This window comes from Anticarsia gemmatalis, chromosome 27, assembly GCF_050436995.1.
Source record: "Anticarsia gemmatalis isolate Benzon Research Colony breed Stoneville strain chromosome 27, ilAntGemm2 primary, whole genome shotgun sequence".
NCBI lineage: Eukaryota > Metazoa > Arthropoda > Insecta > Lepidoptera > Erebidae > Anticarsia > Anticarsia gemmatalis.
The window spans coordinates 57,587-78,417 of NC_134771.1; the positions used below are offsets into that span (position 1 = coordinate 57,587).

General features: G+C 36.5%; 1 protein-coding gene across 1 annotated transcript; it reads right to left on the reverse strand.

The window, feature by feature from the left end:
- Positions 1–8,014: 8,014 nt before the first annotated feature.
- On the reverse strand, positions 8,015–20,227 carry RYa (RYamide). Its single transcript, XM_076132204.1, has 5 exons — positions 20,169–20,227; positions 10,696–10,904; positions 10,205–10,283; positions 9,692–9,889; positions 8,015–9,374 (listed from the first exon to the last, which is right to left on the reverse strand). Exons 2-5 carry the CDS (start codon positions 10,850–10,852, stop codon positions 9,335–9,337), a joined length of 474 nt encoding a protein of 157 aa, XP_075988319.1. The 5' UTR covers positions 10,853–10,904; positions 20,169–20,227; the 3' UTR covers positions 8,015–9,334.
- Positions 20,228–20,831: the final 604 nt, after the last annotated feature.

Consider the following 20,831-nt stretch of genomic DNA (forward strand, 5'->3'; position numbering starts at 1 on the left):
GTTTCATTATGACGTTTTCCTTCACCGTTATACCAAGTGAAACTAAATCATCGCGAAGACTGTCCAGATTGCATGATCGCGATGGTGTAGAGGGTACACCTGTGATTTGTGGTTTCTGAAGGCGTTTTTTATATAATGAAAACTGCATGGTGCAGTACTAATACTAAGTGACATAAGTCATTCATGACACATGCACTTATAATTCGTGGAACATGTAGGAAACTCCATGAGTGAGTGCACTACAGATATCAGTACGATGAGTAGTGACATGCTACAAGCGCTTGGACTTTTAAATCTGTCTATTTTTTATGCATTGACAACAGCCATTAGCCACTCGGTGACATGTATAACATTACGCCTGCTATATCATAATTATAATTGTAGCCGTTTACTCACGTTATTCAGGACAAGATGAAAATTCGTGGAGGAAATCTTGACCTTCGGCATTGAGGATATGTCGAAGGTTAAGATGTAGGTTTATGACATACACCTACATAGTACGTTTCCACATTTGCAATGTTAATCCCGTGTAATACGGGGCCGGCCTAACACCTAATATTGGACAGGATACTATTCTCTGGACAACAAACTCTTTGTACAAATAAAGATCAAACAAACTCTGGACAACAGAGATTGAAATACCTCAAGTATCTAGCTTGACAGTCGCATCACCATCTTTCGAGCATACGGTTTACAATTTCTAAGATGTTTGTATTGTTTTGTTTTTAAAAATAAGATTACTATTTAATCCTTGTATCCTTTTACATAATAAATGCAAATAATTAATTGTAAGGATCCATGAGTGTATATTTGTTATTCCTTCACACAGAAACTATTAGAAAACTAACTAATAGAAATATCTCCACGCTTTAGAAGTCGCATGTAGAAGCCAGTGCAATTAAACATAAAATAGGTTTTCCTTACTTTTCCTTATTTTGAAACGACATGACAAACAAGTGATTCGTAAGATAAGGCGGTGGGTAGGCGGCGAGCGTGTCAGAGTGTTATCAGTGAGTGATAACGCGCTAATTAGCATGTAACACCGAGTAGTGCGGTGTAGTGCGGTGTAGTGCGGGGTCGTAATTAACGAGCCGCCGCCGGGGAGCCTATCAGTCGATGAGCTGATTGATTTTATATAAAACATACATTACATGTAACGGTCAGTCAAGGTCACGACACGCATGCAGAGATAACTATTGTGAGATTTGAGAAAAGTTTAATACTGCGATCATATTACACCGCTTCAGTAAGCTTGCCTACTATTTTAATGGCCATGTAATATCACGGCTTACGTATACGCGTTGAATAATTAATTCAATGAACAAAGATACAAATCAAAATTTCACTGATAAGTTATACTGGGATTTCTAGATAAGCATTATTTTAACGCCTGAACCTTGTAGTCTTTATGTATTTTCTACTTAATTATCAATTATTAAACACAATCTTATTACTTTTGATATGTTAATAACTGAAATATGCAAGTCTAAACAGAAGAAACGATTTTTTTTCTTTGAATTCTCTGTGGCGCAGTGGTTTAAGGTCGCCACGCCGATACCACTGCAACGGGAGGTCGTGGGTTCGATTCCCACACGGGACAATTATTTGTGCGATCCACAAATAATTGTTTCGGGTCTGGTTGTGCTTTGTGTCCGTAGTTTGTATGTTTGTAAAAGTCCCCGCGACACAAGAGCAATTCTTAGTGCGGGAGTTGTCTTTTTAAGAAGATTTTAAGAAGAGAATTATATTTATTATTCACTGGAGCCTTTTTCTTGTAAAAATATTATTTTATTTAAATATATAATTAATCTGTCATTTCAAGTACGTTGTCGTTATGGGAACGTAATGTTCTCTTCATTAAACTGTTAGTCATTTAAACGTGGCATGTTGGCATGTTACGTCGCTTTTTTCCTCTCTACAAAGTACGTAATAAGATGCGTAATGAGCGGGGCTGTGCTTAAAAATGAGATTTTTATAAAAATGTACGACTTATACGGATTGTTCAAGAAAATATCTATAATTAATGTGTTACATTCAATCTAGACCAGTTCAGCCATTAAACACAAAGCGTTACGGAGAGATAATAAACAATTAGAATGGTGGACGGTGGTCCATATTTTATGAATATTCCAAGAACTCTGTTAAATTATGAAACGAAATATCTTTCGAGTTTCAATGAGTCAGCCTGAAGATAAAGAGTAAAAAAAAACTTTAAATAATTGCGGTTTGCAATTTAATGGGTACATAATTAGAGATCATTAAATTGTAATTTCGTATTAAAAATACTTGGAAATGGTATTACTATTTAAATAGTAAAATACGACTTCTTGCGAGGTGACTGCGTGGGCTTTTAGTAATCACTCGCGACCACTAAAACTGTGGTGAATTTATATTAATTAGTTAAAGTGCGTGGTTTTGGGTTAATGAGTCAATTGCGTACATTCAGGTCGATTATCGATTATACCGGCTCATATAGATCACGCACCACGTACACTTAAACTAAACTATATTGAATATACCTCAGTTTTTTAAGCATGGTGGCTCAAAAGGTAGTAATAACGATTTGCTTAGAGTCTTAAGATTAAAGCCAGATCGATGATAAGTAAAGTCAAAGCCGGATAGACGTTTTTCGTAGAGCCTTGTAGCATTACGTAGGAGTTCGTAGCGCTACGAAAGCACTCGTAGCACTATTTGGGTAATCGTAGCACTACGCTGGACGTCGTAGCGCTGCCAAAAAGAACGTAGCAGTTTTGAGCACTCGTAGCAGCTACAAGGTCAGTGCGTAAAGGCTAGTAGCGACAGATTATCGTTGAAGTGTCGCTGGATTGTTGGTGGAGTGTCTCTGGATTATAACTGAAGAGTCGCTCGAGTGTCAGTCGAGTGCGCTCGTCGCTGATCGACGCACAATTGGACAAACGGGACACTATTTCCAAAAGTACTCACGCAATTACACCGTCATGTAACTTACATTCAATTCAAAATCAGGGCGCTTTTGTAATAAGGGAGGCTAGGTCTCCACGCTGCCACTGGCTAAGTGCGAGTACAGGACTTTACATGTCTTCAATAATAATTAAATTGTTTTTAAGTCATAAATTCTTAAAAATGTTCCGCTTCCACAGTTACGATGTGAGTATTATTTCTATTTTCGAAAAGTTATATGTGACTTTTAGAAGTCATTGATGTATTGCTTTCGGGTTCGTACAGTCTACATCTGACGTGGGTGATGAAACGCTCACTTACTTACCGGTGAGTGAGTGAGACTGAGCGCGTCTACATTACACGTCGGTGTGACACGAGGTCTGAGCTCGCGGGCTGGCCCCCGGCGCTACTATTGTCGCGTAAAACAATTATTGCTTTATTTTGATTGTCCCCCCGTCTCTCCCCTCCGCCCCCGCTGCTCTCTCCCCCCGGCGTCGCCCGCGCTTCTTCATTATTTATAGAAGGGCGTCTCGACAAACTGACGGACTAAATATACAAGCAGAGTCAACAGATCACAGACATACAGTACACCGATTGTAGGGACAGCTCACTGTAGGAACACGGGTTCATAGATTCTTAGACAATTCAGGTATTTGTTATCTAGCTCGTTCTTAATATGTGTTTTTCGTGTGGAAATTGTTATCTGCGCGGAAAAAATCTTTGGTTAACAAGTATTCTATATGTTAATCCTGGTTACAAGCCACCTGATTGGCAAATATCATCATAATGCCACTTTTAAAACTAACTGACTTACGCGGCTTTGTTCTCGTGCAAAGTTTAATCTCCTAATTTGGCCGCCAAGCGGTGGACAAAATGTTATATTCAGTATTTTAACTTACGTTCATTCTGAAAAATCTACGTATTTATAATATTAACAGATAGATATGAAAGTATAACAAGGTGACAAGCCCACGGAGGGCTTAATGAACGCGTCGTTAGCACTCATAATAACATTACGCGTCCTAAAAGTTACAGCCGTGAGTTATACAGTTATGTAGGTACATGAAACTACAGAACACCTACAATTATATTTACATATTTCACAACTGATATTATATGTATTTGTTAAAGGTACAATTTGTTGTGAAATATGTTACTATAATATTCTAAATTTTAATGATAGTTTTTGCAAATAAACCTAATTTAAAGTAAAATATCACTTAAGTAGCGCCCTGAACAAAGATGACCATCATCAATGCATGATGAATAAAACATTTTTAAGTACACATACTTACTTAGATCTTTTTACTCCATCATGTGAAAACTACTAAATGTATTTTGAAGAACCTTCATTAACACATTGGTATTTTCACCTCACCACGCGGACGTAGTCGCAGGCAAAAGTTAGTCACTAATAATATTAAAATATTTTTAATTACCACGACACTATTATATTGAATAGAACCTCTTTCCTGAACAGATAATTAAGTTCACGACAAATTAATATTCGCGGAGACGCCTATTCATAAATGTATTGAAAAATATTTTATCAAGATTATTTCGCGGGCGGCATAGAATTTGTGGCAGACTCTTTGCCAGGACTAAGTTAGTAAGTAAGTTTTACTATCACACTTGTAATCAACGGTTTAACAAAGCATAGGAGAATTTGAAACACCATAAAAAAAATTACAGTTGAATGAGTGAATCAAGCCTCATACATACTCTGTGACAAACGTACAAATTACAACATGAACTACATTACATTTCCTTCATACAGTGTGTTAAAGTTCGCCACTAACTATCAGCCCAACGTGAACACATCTTCATCTACGTCGCGGCTCATACAAGGCTTCTCTCTGACTGCAGCACTCAGTGCAGAAATAGATCGTTCCATTGAACCGCTGCCTCTAATACCACTATCAATTAACTTCTTAAACTACCTTCATTACTTCGTAGACGAGACGGGAATAGAAATTCTTGTAAAAATATTAAGTATTTCATGTAGGAAATATTTTAAAATATTTTATAGTGGTCAATTATATCATAAAATTGTTGAAGTTGATAGAACGTACTGAAGGTACAATTTTATATTCCTTATGTTTTAAATAACACATTTTCCGCTTGGTGAGCTTTTCGGGTACTTTTACAATAAGTTACAAAATAATTGTCCGGTGTGTGAGAACCTATAATCTTGTACACAGTGTTATAGTGGTATAGTATCAATATTAAACATTGCACTAACTATGGCTTATACAATCAAAACACACATTCTGCTCACCAATAATAGTTAAAAATGATCGTTTATAATCATTTTAATTATGTTTAAATACACTGAATTGTCAAGCAATAAAATTATTTTTGAACAAAAAGAAAACCGCCTTCAGAAGCTCTCTAGAACTTAAAATGATGAAATAATTTGTCATATTATGTGTACAAACTATATCCTACTCAAAAATATTTACAAGACCACAACAAAAGATATCGACGAAACTAACCTATGAATTAACACTTATTTTAATGACTAACCTACCTTAATTGATACTCTTCTAATACCTAACTAATATTATATCTAATACCTACACAATTTCTTATTTTTTATGTAGATTTTTATTCCTAAAATCCCTCTCAATTGATAAAAAGTCAACAAAAATTCTGTGCTTTCATACGTTTTTTCAGAAATGCCCTCGATTTCTCCAGGATCCTTTTTTCCCGGATTTCCTTCCTATGGGACCACCTGTGGAGCTTACTCTTTCAAACAAAAAAAGAATTTTGCAAATTAGTCCAGCCGTTTAGAAATGATCGCTGAACATACATAAAAAAAATATATATATCGCGACGAATTGAGAACCTCCTCCTTTTTTTGAAGTCGGTTAAAAATAGCCTTCTTTTAATTGTCTTATTTTGCTGACTATGCAATACTACGGACATCACTACAGCTCTATCCGAAATAAACTAACTAGAGTGATATTGACAATTTCATTATCACACATATTTGAGTTTATACTTACATTCTGTTATGGGAGTTTGTATCTGCAAGGTGTGTTCGTTCAGCGCTTTGAATCAATTCACTAATTGTTGTAATGCGTCGTGCGAGGACTAAGAGATAAGTTCAAAGATTTCAAGATACACACAAAAAGTAGCAAAAATACATGAACGCATGCAAATAATTAAAAATAATAATTTTTAATATACCGTTGGTTCCCCGTGAAGTAAAGTGCTAAGAGACTCGCCTCTTCTTAACATAGTAATGTAATAGTATGATTAACATAGTAAACAGGTGTATCTGATACACGTCTGTCTCCATACACCCGAGTATAACAGGCGAAATGTAAATAATTGTTAAATACGAAAATACTATAAAGCTCCTAATTCACTCTAAATATAAATTTGTCGTCTTACTGACATTTGAGTAATAAAACAAATATTTACCAATGTATCCCGGTAGTCCAGCGGTAGTGAGAGCAATTGTTTCCTCGTTCGATATCCGGGCCGGTCGCGGCATTATTGAGAGTTTCCTTCAGGAAATGATCACTTACCGTCAACAGTAGAATTGTAACAAAAATGATAACTGTCACACTTCCTTATTTAGTAGAAAGCTAAAAAAAACTAAATTGTTTCGGGTCTGATTCTACTTTGTGTCCGTTGTTTGTATGTTTGTAATAGTCCCCTCGACACAAGAGCAATTCTTAGTGCGGGAGGTGTCTTAAAAAAAAATACTACGTGATAATCCAACTTATAACCATTCCGTGCTTTGGAGGGGACCTAAAAAGTCGGGCCTGCTTGCGGTAAATTAAGCAGTCATGAAGCATATGAAGTATGTGAAAGGCTGCCGTGCTTGAACAGCTTTGTCGTCCGGTTGACTACTAACTATACGATCAATGTATGAACTCATGCTCAATCTTGACATTTGTATAACATGTATTTTTTTAAAATTTAGTTTTGCAAATTTTCATGCTCTTAATAATAAATAGGGAATGCAATCCCGACTCGAGATCGTCAACTCGAGATCCCTCGCGATCAGAAATATCAATCCCGCGGGATCCCGAGATTTTCGGGATCCCGTCTAGTTAGTAAAAATAATACAATTCGAACGGCTTGTTTAATGTAATATGTGTGTGATAGTGTGGTAATTACAATAAATTATTATTTGAAAGAAAATAAAAGCCTTTATTTTTCAATATTACTAACAACGTAACATAATTAACAGGTGTAATAACATGAACATAATCAAAAAAGTAGGTGTAGCTCCAGGAGATCAAAATAAAAAGTAATCACATGGCATTTTGAAAGTAGCCTCTTAAAATACAAAGTGTATCAATTGTACGAGCTTCTAATCGGCATCTTAAGTCTATTGCAATGTAGCCAGCTGCTGAAAATGCCCTCTCCGACAATCCCGAACGGGATCTCGTCATATTATGCTTCGGGATTGATCCCGAAAAAATACACGGGATCTCGCGAGATCGGGATCCCGCGAGATCGGGATTGCATTCACTAATAATAAAAAAACATGTCAAATCGATCCCGTCCGCTAACTAAAAATCCTACCATGTTGTAAGTTACAGGCTGTTGCCTACTTAGTATTAATTCAGAAAATACATGCAGATGACGATTATAATATATGAGCTAAGGTAACGACGCGAAGCGAGTTTTAAACCACTACTTGTTCTAACAGCGAAGGTAAACATCCAGATAAAACCTTGCAACATTGAGAGTTGAACAAACAGTTCTTGAAGAAACGTAGACTCACTATTTAATTGACTGAAAACTTAACACTTCACTCATAACGTAACAGTGATTCAGTAAAATATTATTATCTTGCAGTGCGCTAAGCGATTCAATCGTTTGACGTTTTAATTAAATTTCAATACGTTATCTCTTACTACGGATAAGTTATTGAGATTGATCGGTTGTATGTAGTATACGGCAGATAGCGAGTAAAAGCTCTTAAGGAGTAGAATAATTGGCGGTTGATTTCATTTCAGAGTCCACGACATGTTGTGTATTTAAAGTTATGAGCTGAAAGGAAAGGGGAACAAGGATTAGTAGTAAATAATAAAAAGTTTATATTTTGATAATGTGACATGTTTAATATTGACTCGTAGTTTACAGTCGGCGCACGCGCACACACACACACACCCACACAACTAACACACACATATTCACAACGTAATCTATAACAACTTTTATATAATATTCATTGTAAGAAGGAAATCCAAAAAGGGTATAAGTCTTTTATAAGTGGGTTGTGACGTTTTTGAAGTTTACGAATGTTTTATTCACTAAATGTGAGATAAGCCCTTTTTGAACCATTACATACCATGAAAATAGATTTTACAATATTTATTGTTATGGTGTGTGGGTGTTTCACTGTTGACAATCACAGATAAGTCAGTCATTGTGTTAAATTGAACTAATTAACATAATAATAATAAGTACAGCGACGTGAGCCACTCATTGTGTTAAAACAAGGGGATATGCAGTCTATGGAATAACTTTGTAAAGATGGATTAACGTATTGTTTAACACAAAGTCATTTAAGGAGTACTGTGAAGTTTGAAACAATTGAACTTGCAGCTAACTTCATGAAGTTCTGTTCATGTGTAGAGAGACTGGTGGTGTCACTCACACCGAGTGCCTACTGTGTACGCACGTGACACTGTGTGTCAGTGCTGTCTAGTGTCTGACACACACTCTATCGGTTAGAGCATAAACTCACAGGCGTACTTTAACCAAAACTAGAATAAAATTGTTCCTATAAGGTGTGCATGTGTGTGTGTCTGTGTGTGTGGTGTCGCGGCACGCGTGTCTCGTGGCGCCCCCAGCCGCGGCGCCACGCGACACCTCTTACATCTACTATGTATACGTATACTTACAGTGTGATCTGCGCGAGCATCGAACCCGGCGCCGCGCGCGCCGTGCGCTACAGACATCTGTACCACACGGCGCGGTACAAGACAACGTTTCACGTTTGTCTTTGTTTATAATACTAATACATAATTGCGTGAATGTAAAACTTAATGAACGTCATAATACTGATTAATTAATTGCAACAAATACTTTCATAACGATAATTCTTAATATTACAAAACAGTTTTCCCGTGTCTAATAAAAAACAGGTCTGTCAGACCACATAAATGTAAGTAAATAAATACAAAATCTATTACAGAGTCCATAAACGAATGCATTAAATACACAAGTAGTAGGGAGCTTGTTAAACAGTGAGGGGTCTAGCAGACCCACAACATGATATATCGTAATGTTAACATGGGCATTACACTCTAAGTTAATTAGTACATAGTGATAACATTACATGTGTAGTTTAGTTAAAGTAGGTAAGTCGGTTGATTGGAGTCAGTGGTCGTGTGAGCGAGCGGCGCCGCGTGCGGTGGTAGTGTGGTCGGTCGGTGCGCGGCGCTTACTCCTCCTCGCCCATTCCCGCCTCGTCTGCACTCCTCCTATGTACATATAAATAAACGTATTAAACTACTGGTCTACTAAACCCACACAAAAATCAATACCGTGGTTCTACCCGCGTTTTTTTCTGAAAATAGTAGTCTATGTTTGAGCCTAGGTTTTCAACTATTCTCGCGCTAAATTTCATTTAATGGTTTAAATGGCTGAATCATGAAACCACACAAAACGAAGAAATAGATAGATTCTTGCATAAAATAGTATAAGTACGAGTGTCTCATTTCAAGCTACTGCCAAACCACTTGTTTTGTTCAAGACTAGAGCACATGTGAACAAGATGTTGGTGTAGTTGGTGACTCACGCGTCATAGTGGTCTCTCTTGTCGTGGCGCACGCAGCGGTACAGCGGGAACACGCCGGTGTACTCGCACAGCAGCGCCGCGCCCGCGCCCCCCGCACCCCCCGCACCCGCCGCGCCGCCCGCCGCCGCGCCCCACACGGCGGCCGCGCGGGTGCCGGCGCCCTCCGAGCGCTTGCCGTAGCGACTGCCCATGAAGAACCTGCACCAACCACATTCGCTCTAGTCTCCTGCTGTGTAGGGTACGATGCTAGTCGCTCTCAGTTGTTGAACAGAGTAGTCGTTGCACTCGACCTTCAGCTTATAACTTAAGTGAAATAAGGACGTAAAAAAAAGGGACCAGCATTGTAAAGTCTGCTGTAAACTGCGGATCAGATAAAAAAATTACTTTCGTCCTAAACCTTCTTCGTCTGTCCTTGAATTAATGTCAAATAATAATAACACCTGCCAGCGCGAGCGGTTCAATCCATCGAAACTTCGTGAATGTCAATAGCAAGAGTGAGTGTTTATTGTATACCTGTCGTTCCTGGGCGCGATCAGTTTGGGTGGAGAGCTGCGCCCGTAGCGGGACCCCATCACGAACGGCATCGGCGACACTACACATATAACAACACCCATTCAATAACATTTACTGGAACCTCGAGTACATCCGCGTGCTTGTTTACTAAGTATTGTTTCGACAAGCAACTTTGAGTATAAAATACATTTTTCCAATAAGACTACTGCTGTCTGCCTACACAGTATGATTTTTAATTCAGAGATATTTCATGTCTCTTAATCTCATACGTGTCTGACCTTTCGCCTATCACGTCGGATACCGTCCGAATGAGATGTGAGAACGAGAATGGAATATAGAGACTGCTTTGTGCACACATGCGAGACTATGAAAACCTTGCACAGTTAACTGTTTCAATGAAGCTGGCTTCTACAGGCGACTAGCCTGATTCTTGTCATAACGCTCCTACCTGGAGGAGACCAATATGAATAAATAACAGAAATAACGCGTACACGCACTGTCGGATCTCTTATCGTAGTCGGCGGACACGAGCACGGCGAGCAGCAGCAGCAGCGCCGCGCACGTGCACCTCCCCGCGCCCCCCACTGCCCCCGCGCCGCCGCGCGCCCCCCACGCGCCCCACGCGCCGCACGCGCTCCACGCGCACATGATCGCTCGCAGCTGCTCCGCGTACACTGACAATCACGACACACGACCGTCGCTGCAACAACAACACATGTTACTCACGCGAACTCATATAAGATGCGAACAGCGAACTTGGTAGATCGACAAAAGCCGGGATTCGGTTTCTGGGTTTGGGCGATCAGCAGTAAAGTGTTATAGACTATCGAACCTTTGCTACTAAAACTACATGTTCTAAATTCGACGGACCTAATTATTATATGTATTTTATTCCTGCAATAAGAGTGGTGATAGCCGAGTGGTATAAGTTGGTGCCTCCCAAGCAAGTGGTTGCAGGTTCGAATCCGAGGCAACAAACCGACGACATTTTGCTTTGAGAGCAAGATATGGCGTATGGTTCAATATTTATGACAGTTAATATCCAAGCCGTCGTTCAGTCCAACATTATATTATAATGTGTAGTTAAATTGTAAAAGCTCATAGTGCAATATAATTGCAGGTGTAGATGCGACCTTGAATTTTGTTCTATGTTCGTTTCGTTCGAAAGTTTCCAGCGTCTGTCACTAACGTAGTTAGGTGAGGCCCGAGTCTCCGGAACTGACAATATCCTGAGGCGACGTCGTGTTTTTTCACCGGATGCTTGTCGTCCCGGCCTCCGTCCGGGAGTCGTCCGGCTCCCGTCCGGCCCCCGCCGCCGTCACGTACACGATAAGATTTCGTTTACTCAGAGACGTTAAGCACACTTAACTGAACAAACACTCACTCAAATAAGATGAAATACTTCGAACTGACTTGTCTCGAGGCGATATCTTTGGATAAATAATATATATTTATTGTATTAACATACTAGCGAGCTGAGATTACCGACTTGTAAAAGTATTTGACTCCCACGTAACTGGTTGAGGGTTCGAACCAGCTACGTGCACTCTAGGAATAATCCCTTCCATATGCTTTGCCAAGCTAAGACACTGATGAGTTTTTTTTTACAATAAATACTAAACTTACAAAAATAGCTGTTTCATGGCGCAAGTATTTTTAGGATGTTTTGTCAACAGGTGACTATGAAAGTCGCGTAAATCACTCCCTTCCCCCCCGCGGTAGGGGGTGTGGGTGCGGGCGCGGGAGCCGCACTCAAATGTAGATAAAAGTGTAATGCTGATTGCACTATAACTCGTTATGACTTCCACTCTAAATATCAACCCTTGTTTTATACTAGCTGTCGTCTGCGACTTTGTCTGTGACATTTGACTTGTTTTGTGGTCTGGGCGGTGGTGTATGCGACTGGTGATCACGAGGTCTTGAATTCGATTCCAAAGTGCTACAGGCTTTTTTTCTAATCTATATTCTATTATAATAGTAGGCCAGGGTTTGGTATCGTGTATCGGTAAATGGCAATAGGCTCGCCTCTTATTATATGAGACTAACAGATACTAGCAACTATTAACGACGAAGCGCGGTTGGCCAAAAACAATTCAGTTGGAAAGTTTTCACGTGAGAAGAGGACAAGCGTTCCCATCACAAATACAAATTCAAATTCAAAATTCAAATTCAAATATCATTTATTTGCTTGAAATATGGTAGATATACAGATGTTATAGTAAAATATGCAGTTCCAAGACATATTTCACCCTCATTAAGGGCATGCAAACATTTTAAGTATTCTATTATGAATTACAAGTAGGTACAGTTACAAATATAGAAAAGTTACTTATTATTAAAGTTGTCAATTAAAACCTACATAAATGATTGAAATATTACCTGCTGCAAACTAAGTCAAAAGAAAATAAAACTTGGGAATCATTAATACTTTAGTGGGTACCAAATCGGCATGAGCTTTTATTAAAAAAATCTTTAATAGTATAGAAACTCTCCTGTACTAACCATTTTTGCAAGGCACAACAGAACCTTTTGTATGGCAGGTCAGTCATTCCTCTCGGCAAAGAGTTATATATTAAAGGTGCCATATATGCACAGCTGTTTCTGAACAGTTCCAATCTTGGTACGGGTATTTTTAAAGGCAATTGATTTATTTTGCGTTTAAATGTATTATCATTTGTAGGAAATAGATGGCTGTGGCATTTTACGAATTTAGCAACTTCATAAATGTAGATACAAGGAACAGTTAATAGGTTTTTAGTTTTAAACGTGGTTTTACATGATTCCGACCAATCCATTCCATACAGAGCCCGAATGCATTTTTTCTGAGCTATGAACACTCTTGTGATATCAGAGGAATTACCCCAGACAACTATACCATAGCGTATAATTGAACAGATGTAGGCGTGGTATATCATAATCGAGGTTTGTCTTGACGTCACATCTTTTATCTTTCGCAGTGCAAAGACGAACTTATTGATTTTAATGCATAAATCATTAATATGTTCCTTCCATGAGAAATGCGTATCAAGAATTAAACCTAGAAATTTTGCACTGTGTATTTGTTGGATGGGGGCATTATCATAACTAATATTTAACTCTATAGTTTTACTTTTGTATGTTTTGAATTGTATTAGTTTAGTTTTATCTATATTGATTTTTAATTTATTTTGATCTAGCCATTTTATAACATCCTTTAATGTTTTATTTATTTCGGTCTCATATGAATTTACATTTTTACAATCTAAGATAATGGTAGTATCGTCAGCGAATAAGACACAATCGTGGGTCAGTGCGCTTGGAAGATCATTGACATATATAAGAAATAACAGGGGCCCTAAGATGCTTCCCTGAGGCACTCCAGAGTAGTTAACTCTATGTTCTGAATCAAACTCAATTATGCTATTCGAGTCAGAGTCAAATTTGGTAATTCTGGTAAATTGTTTCCTGTGTTGCAAGTAAGACTTGAACCAAAGTAATGGAGATCCCCTAATACCATACTTGTCGAGTTTTGAAATAAGTATCGAATGATCAACGAAATCAAAAGCTTTACTAAGGTCTAATAGTAGAGCCGATGTAGGAATTTTGTTGTTGATATTATTTATTATGCGGTTTATTAGAGTATAAGTAGCTAATTGTGTGGATCGACATTTCCTAAAGCCGAATTGTTCTGGTGCTAAAATTTCATTTTTCTCGAGAAAGGATGAAATTCTTTTGAGCATAATTCTTTCAAAGACTTTTGATAATACCGGAGTAAGAGCAATAGGTCTATAATTATTAACATCTAATTTTGATCCTTTTTTATATAGTGGCTTGATTACAGATAACTTTAGTTTCTCAGGAAAGCAGCCTTGTTCGAAAGAAAGATTTATTATATGCGCTAAAGGTGCTGAGATATGCAGGGCAATACTTTTTAATAAATCTGCATCAATGCCATCATACCCTGCTGACTTTGAATTTTTTAGTGACATAATTGTGTAAAAAACTTCATTAGTGTCTGATGGATTTATAAACATACTAGAAGTGTTACTAATTATATTATGCGGGTGGTGCCCAAGTTGATCACCAGTAGAATTAGATCTTTGCACTGTGTCTATAAAGAAATTATTAAACAAATTTGATATGTCAGCTCCATGTATGATTGGATTACCATTGTCTGCAATATTATCTATGAATTTATTAGTTCTAGGTACGGTATCATTAACATAGCGTTTAACTACTTCCCAAGTAGCTTTGCCTTTATTTTTTGAGTTAGTAATATAGTTTTGATTACACAATGATTGTATACCATTTATGCATCTTCTTAATAGTTTTGAATATTTAATATATTTTGTTTTATTATTATTGCTTTTATTGAGGTAATAATTGTATCTTAGAGTTCGCTTAGTCTTACAGCTGGTTTTAAGTCCTTTAGTTATCCAAGTAATTTTACCGGCTCTACAAAATATTTTTCTTCTCAATAAAGGAAAACAAAGTGTAAAAAATAATGAAATTTCGTCGTGAAATGCATCGAAAGCCTTATTTGTATCTAACAAACTATAGATTTCTGAAAAAGTTAAACTTCTTATGCACTCAACAAACTTACTTAGATTATTTTTGTTGCGATCGCATTTAGTTGTAAAATAATATCTAATATTTTCAACATGGTTGGTTTCAAAATCAATTGTTTGTGCTGTATTATGATCCGAAAGACAGAAGTTATGTGTTCTGCCTACTGCTGCGGGAATGTTACTAAGGATATTGTCGATACATTTATTTAACCGTGTTGGCTCCCGAATATGGAACTGAAGTCCGTAATTGGATACTATTTCAAGAAATTGAGTGCTTATGCTATCATTAGCCAAAATATTAATATTAAAATCTCCACATATAATTATTTTACATTTTTTGTGGCGAAACTTGGATAGCATTTCATTAATTTTGTCAAAAAATACTTTTATATTAGAGTTAGGAGTTCTGTAAATACAAATAATAATTAATTTAATTTTCAGTATTTCTAAACCACAGACCTCAAATTGCTTCTCAATACACAGTTCATTTATATAGTCCAATTCAACACCTTTATAATCATTTCGCAATAATATACAAGAGCCTCCCCTTCGTTGCAACTGACGAGAAAAGATGGCAGACATATGAAAATTGTTAAGTTTTAAAAATTGCTCTTCGCCTTTAACTATAAAATGTTCAGTGAGACATACAGCGATGACGTGTTTCTTAGAGTTATGTAACTCATTGAGCGCTAATTCCAAATCATCCATTTTACTTAGTGCACCTGCAATATTTTGGTGCATAATACTACTTAGTGGGGTACTGCTGCGCTTAGTTACGAAAAAAGTTGTCCTTACCCTTATCAGTAAGTACAGAAAAATTATTTACGGTATGATTTTTGGGAATGGTCGAGAAGTAAAATGGTATTGTGCCTTTATGGGGTGTCGGTTTAACTGGGAAAACTGAGGTAGAAAGCCGTGGAGAGTCCTGATAAATAATGCAGTATTTTAAATCATTAAAAATGTGTTTCATTCCATACCTATTTAGTACTCCACTTTGCTTATAAAACATTGTGTTATCATATTTCAGATTTAAATTTGAATCAAATAATGTTACAAAATTATTATAATTACAAAAAATGTCGTGATACAATAAATTGTTGAAAGTTTCAATTCTAGAATTATATATGTTACTGTAACCATTAAACTTATATGTAGGTAAACACAATATCAGATTAGTATGGCAAATTGACATTAACGTTTCACGTAAACTTAAAATTAAATCATAATAGTTTGGAGTTTGTTTAAAATCGTGGTCTCCTATAAAAATTAAACAGTAGTCATGTTCACTGAAGTTTTCTAGCTTTTTGTTCAAATTAACGAGCAACTGCTTAATTCCACAGTTTGTAGAAATATAATGGCATATATCAAAGTTCGGAAATGTTTTTTGTGCTATAGATAGTATACCGTTAATATTATTGCAACTAAGAATACATAGTTTTTGACTTGAGCTGGTTAAATCTGAAGGACTGAGAATCAATGAGGAGAGTGGGGATCCATCTAATTGAGTTGATTGGTTTGCAATATTACGTTTTCCATCAGAAAAAACTTCACTGCACTCTTGCAAGGTTTCTGTTGACATACTGGTGGTGCCATCTGTTATCGAGCAGTTGACCAAAGTTTTCTGCCCGTTGTCGATAAAACTCGAGTTCTTCTCATCATCGAATGACAGTCGCAGATTTCGGGTAATCCTTTTTCGTGGTGTTACGGCTTTAGGCCTGGGTTCTGAACATATTCTATGCAATGTTTGCGATTTAAGTTTTTGTTTGTTCAAATCATTTTTTAATGTCAGATTTTCTTCACTAAGTTTTATTATTTCGAGATGGGCACTTTCTAGTTCCTTTCTGAGTTGTAACATTTGTTTCTTTAGATCTTCTGCATCACTATCGTATCCAGTTGATAAATCTGGTAAACTATGCCTTTTTATTTCCGAATTCGTAGATTCGAACGATAAATCAAGAGACTCGTTGAATAAGGTGTTATGCCGACGTATTGTAACATTTTCGTCTCCCATTTTTATTCTTGAATGTTATTTTTGAATAGGTAGTAAATTAGTAGATTGGATAATGTCGGGACAGTAACACCCTCTGTTGTTGTAAGTAAATATTAGGTAATTTACTATGGCTATCGATAGATGTCACTATTAATAGATAGATGTCACTATTCTTGCAGAGCAATGTAAGAAACATGCACAAAAAGAACATGCGGACGTCGAAACTTGATCTTGAGGTCACTCGATGAGTGCTCTTAAACGGGTGACTGATACCGTCACGCCACAGTGATGATTATTTAGTTATCGAAATTGTGGAATAGCTTCTAGGTTTTCACTAACAGCCGTTAATTAGAAGTCAGTTTGAATTTGTGAGTAAAATATTGTTTGACGATTCACAGTATCAATGTATGCATAAACTTCACACACTGCTTTGGTTCGGTGTTTATGTAACAATATTTTGTACGTGTTTGTTAATATTCACTCAATTGATCACTATTTCTGGTTTTGTTTATAATGTTTAAGCACTGAGGAAATATACCGTTTAAAGTCACTTATTCTTTATATATTACGTAGATAACACTTGTGGCCTTGAATTGGCACTTTAACTTTCTATTTTCTTAAAAATTACTTCTTAATACGATAATTAACTAATTTTTACAATTTAAATACGCGGAGCACTTGTTTACATGACTACTAGCGCCATCTCTTTTTCTACACACACATTCACTATATTTTCTCACGCAACATGTACTATGATTATCTACATTCATGTTCCTGTTCCATGTTTCCAGATCAATCCACCCTTATACATATAAACATTAATAATCCGAAAATCTGTCTGATTTTGATGATGACGCATCAAGCTTGTAACTTTTGCGACGTTGGCATGGGTTATATTGGTCAAAGGCTTGTTGAATAACGTGGCTCCACTTTCATGCTATGTTAAATTCCTTGTTGCCGCTATGTAAGGGCCAAATTTTGTTAAGGTTCAAAATATTTTTTATCACTTTCATTGAAATCGGTTTGGTAGTTATTGCCAAATTCTTAATTGTAGTCAACATATAGCATCAATATTAAACGTTTAACATGATTGCAATGAGTGATTATCTAAGCAATAGATCGGACATTACGTAGAGAGTTGAGCTTTAAGTCACGGCTTTTATCTATTAAGATGTCAAAAGCCTTTAAGCAGCTTGAATAACTTTAACACTAGGGACGCCACGAACTCTAAATGTATACTATATGGTAAATACTCACTATTGTAATAACAAAAATGATCGAAAAACCATTCACCACTACTTTACGAACAAAAGACATCAACGCGCTCGACAACAATGAAATTAAAACTCGCGTACATTATGATATCACATTAAGTTAAGACACTTTGTATGCTATTTACATAGATAATGAGCAGTTTTGTATGTTTGTATGTGGGCGCTAACGCTCGTTACGCGCTAAGTGCTAGTTAGTGTAAGGTTACCTGCGCACTATTCTCATTAATCAATTAACTAAAGTGTGGCTGTCACCTTACATTTGTATGTTTTATTTAAATACAGTTTAGGAATTCATATTTAGTCACCGAGGCATATTTTTTTTATTTATGTAAATTCACGCCTTTTATACATGGAGGTACTACAGAGGTATATGAAATACGCCCATTTTTTGTCATTTAAATGTTAGTCTTACGTAAAAAAAAAATTGACGCATTTTCAAACACAATTTTATTAATGTTTCTGCATCATTGCAGGGGTCAATATCATTCTAATAGTACGAATGTGAAAGTTCTCATCATATGCCTTCACGGCTCGACCACTTAACTGATTAATGATTTTAATCATATCGTCCCCGTAGAGCGAAAAGTCATTAACTCGAAAAACCTTGTTTTGAGATATGGCTGTTCAAAGTTTTTAAAAATATAAAAATTCATAACTTACGATTGCAGTAACCTATCTCTACGTTTATAGTCTTAAATGAAGGAAATTATAACAAAGTTTATTTAATATAGACTACATTAAGAAAATATTGTCTGAACGCTTGGAAATATCAAAATATATAAAATTAGTTACTTTTATTTTTTAAATATGTAACATAATTTCGAGTTAGTTAATTTTTGATCAGAGTTAGTGATTTTTAACGCAGTATGAAATGCATGTAGCGATGTGAAAAATAACTAAATCCATTTAGTGATTTTACAATTGCTAATAAGAATTTTAATATGCAGAGATAATTCAAGGGAAAAGTAATTAAGTCGTTTTAGGTATTTTTTAAGTATGGGTTAGATACAATCCTAAGAAATGAATATTAATTAACTAAAATTAGTTAATTTGCTCATTTTATTTTCAGCTCAAAAGGGTTGACCTGGTTAATTTTCACATTCTATAAAACAAAAACTATAATAGCTACAGGTATGTGGATTAGCCAGAAAATTAGAGAAAAATATGGCGATTTCAAAGGTGTCATAAAAAAAGAAATCATTAACTCGAGTTAATGACTTTTCGCTCTACGGGGACGATATTTTGTATTAAGAAAGTTGTAATTGCGGGTTCGAATCTAGAAAAGGAAAAGTTAGCAATTCGATATCTGACGTCCTATGTCTTTTTAAAGGGTAGGCTGATTCTAATTATCCTTCTTGCTCATATTTAATGCAAACATATATTACAATAGTTTTTGTTATATCCTTAAAAAATCGTATCTTTGTCTACTTTGTTGATAAGATAGAGTTGGTTCGTGATGTTAGTAATGTGGCAAACTACTGAACACGGAACCTACAGTGCATTGTTTTATAGAATATTTGGCTTTGAAGACACGCTTTAAAAATACAATTTGTAAATTAGTCTTTGAATATGTTGGCGTGTATTTTTCATGTAATTTTGATACGTAACCTTTATATAACGCAAACTGTCGGAGACGTAATACAGTGGACGACTATGGGAGAGGGCTTAGTCTCAGGCTGCAATAAGACAATGTAACCTAGTGATTTTTATAAATTTTTCCCCTAACACTATCAATAATTTGTATTAATACTATCTCACGATCATTAAAACAGTGTCTCAGGAAATGTCGACTGCTTTTCTTATTTCCTTCATCTTACAAAGATATAGTAAAGTAATAGCTACATAAACATTATGATTTATCTATTTAAGTTAAAACTAACGCGAACATGTTTTCGTCATTTACTAAACATTTTACTTTTTAAAATATGAATAAGTAAAAATGTTAAAAATACGTTCTGAATGATTCAATTCAATGAATCTTGATTGGTAAATGTCACAAACTTTCTCTTATTATTTTATTTTTGATTATATTTTTCATAATTTCATTTATTTTTTAAGTTTCAAGGTAAATTAAATATCTGAGAAAATAATCAATTAAAATGTTACATAATAAAAAAATAATTAATAAATATGAAACAAAATGTTAGTATTACCTGTCAATTGGTCGCGTTGGCTCAGTGGTGGTGATGTCGGCTTGTTGCAGTCGCGGGCCGGAGCGGACTCCTGGTACGCTCTGCGCGCCGCCCTATATATGCGCTGGAGGCCGCCCTACGCCCCGCGCTCTGCCGCCCGCCCTACCGCCGTGACACACGGCACCGAGCACCGCACAACTTTTCATTTTGTTATTAAAGGCGATGGCAGTCGTTGCGCAGTAAAGTGACACTGAGTTGAGAGTGCGGGTACCCCAGTGCGGACGTTATGTGGCGTGCTTCGGAGGACTCTGAGCAGTCCTTGTCAATGAACACTAGCTTGACCACTACCCATACGATAAATCATTCATCAAATCATTATCAATGTACTACCGTTGAACGAATAGAAATAATTATCACATGTTCCAACGGTGAAACCTTGCATGCCTGAGAGTTGAAGGTATGCAAAGTCCCCAACCCGCACTTCAGCGGCGTTGTCGACTCAATTCCAGGAAGAGACCGTTGCCCAGCAGTAGGACACCTTCTCCACAGGCTGTTTCACCACTTTTTTTGAATAGTTATTAGTTAACTTATCAATTGTAACTTGGACAGTGGTTGTCATATAAATACCGTCACGTTATCTAACGGGAAGGTTATGTGACATTTCTATGAACCGTGAAACTGGTC

Coding starts and splice junctions, on each gene's coding strand:
- RYa (XM_076132204.1), bottom strand. CDS start 10,852: ATGTGCGCGTGGAGCGCGTGCGGCGCGTGGGGCGCGTGGGGGGCGCGC. Junction 10,284..10,695: donor TAAGAGATCCGACAGTGCGT/GTACGCGTTATT, acceptor TTATATGTGTAG/TGTCGCCGATGCCGTTCGTG. Junction 9,890..10,204: donor ATCGCGCCCAGGAACGACAG/GTATACAATAAA, acceptor TGGTTGGTGCAG/GTTCTTCATGGGCAGTCGCT.